Source organism: Procambarus clarkii, chromosome 10, assembly GCF_040958095.1.
Source record: "Procambarus clarkii isolate CNS0578487 chromosome 10, FALCON_Pclarkii_2.0, whole genome shotgun sequence".
In the NCBI taxonomy this organism is placed as follows: domain Eukaryota; kingdom Metazoa; phylum Arthropoda; class Malacostraca; order Decapoda; family Cambaridae; genus Procambarus; species Procambarus clarkii.
The window spans coordinates 28,926,939-28,927,756 of NC_091159.1; the positions used below are offsets into that span (position 1 = coordinate 28,926,939).

Consider the following 818-nt stretch of genomic DNA (forward strand, 5'->3'; position numbering starts at 1 on the left):
GAACCACCAGAACACCGGTTCTAGTCGCCTCAATGCCCCCAAAATGATTTTTATCATCAATATATCACGCTATTGTAATTTCTTTGCAATATGTATAATATAAAGAAAATATGTTGAGGGTTAGTACATTAGACAACCGACGGGTGAAGAGTCCGGGGTTGAAGAGCCGTGCTGGTCCTGGTCCCGCTGTCTATAGTCAAGTACTGGTGCACACAACCGGTTAGTGTGACACACTTACTATCCCTCTCCTCACTGTCTTGTCACTCACACTAGCACCAGCAGGTGGCAGGTCGCTCATACTAGCACCAGCAGGTGGCAGGTCCCTCACACTAGCACCAGCAGGCGGCAGGTCCCTCACACTAGCACCAGCAGGCGGCAGGTCCCTCACACTAGCACCAGCAGGCGGCAGGTCCCTCACACTAGCACCAGCAGGTGGCAGGTCCCTCACACTAGCACCAGCAGGTGGCAGGTCCCTCACACTAGCACCAGCAGGTGGCAGGTCCCTCACACTAGCACCAGCAGGTGGCAGGTCCCTCACACTAGCACCAGCAGGTGGCAGGTCCCTCACACTAGCACCAGCAGGTGGCAGGTCCCTCACACTAGCACCAGCAGGTGGCAGGTCCCTCACACTAGCACCAGCAGGCGGCAGGTCCCTCACACTAGCACCAGCAGGTGGCAGGTCCCTCACACTAGCACCAGCAGGCGGCAGGTCCCTCACACTAGCACCAGCAGGCGACAGGTCCCTCACACTAGCACCAGCAGGCGACAGGTCCCTCACACTAGCACCAGCAGGCGGCAGGTCCCTCACACTAGCACCA

At 57.6% G+C, this 818-nt stretch overlaps 1 protein-coding gene across 1 annotated transcript in view; it reads right to left on the minus strand.

The window, feature by feature from the left end:
* Nucleotides 1-220: 220 nt before the first annotated feature.
* Nucleotides 221-818, minus strand: part of LOC138363252 (MAGE-like protein 2) — a 10,902-nt gene continuing 10,304 nt past the window's right edge. Inside the window, exon 2 of the mRNA XM_069322260.1 lies at nt 221-818. This exon is cut by the window's right edge and continues 117 nt beyond it. Coding sequence (XP_069178361.1) covers nt 221-818 — 598 coding nt within the window.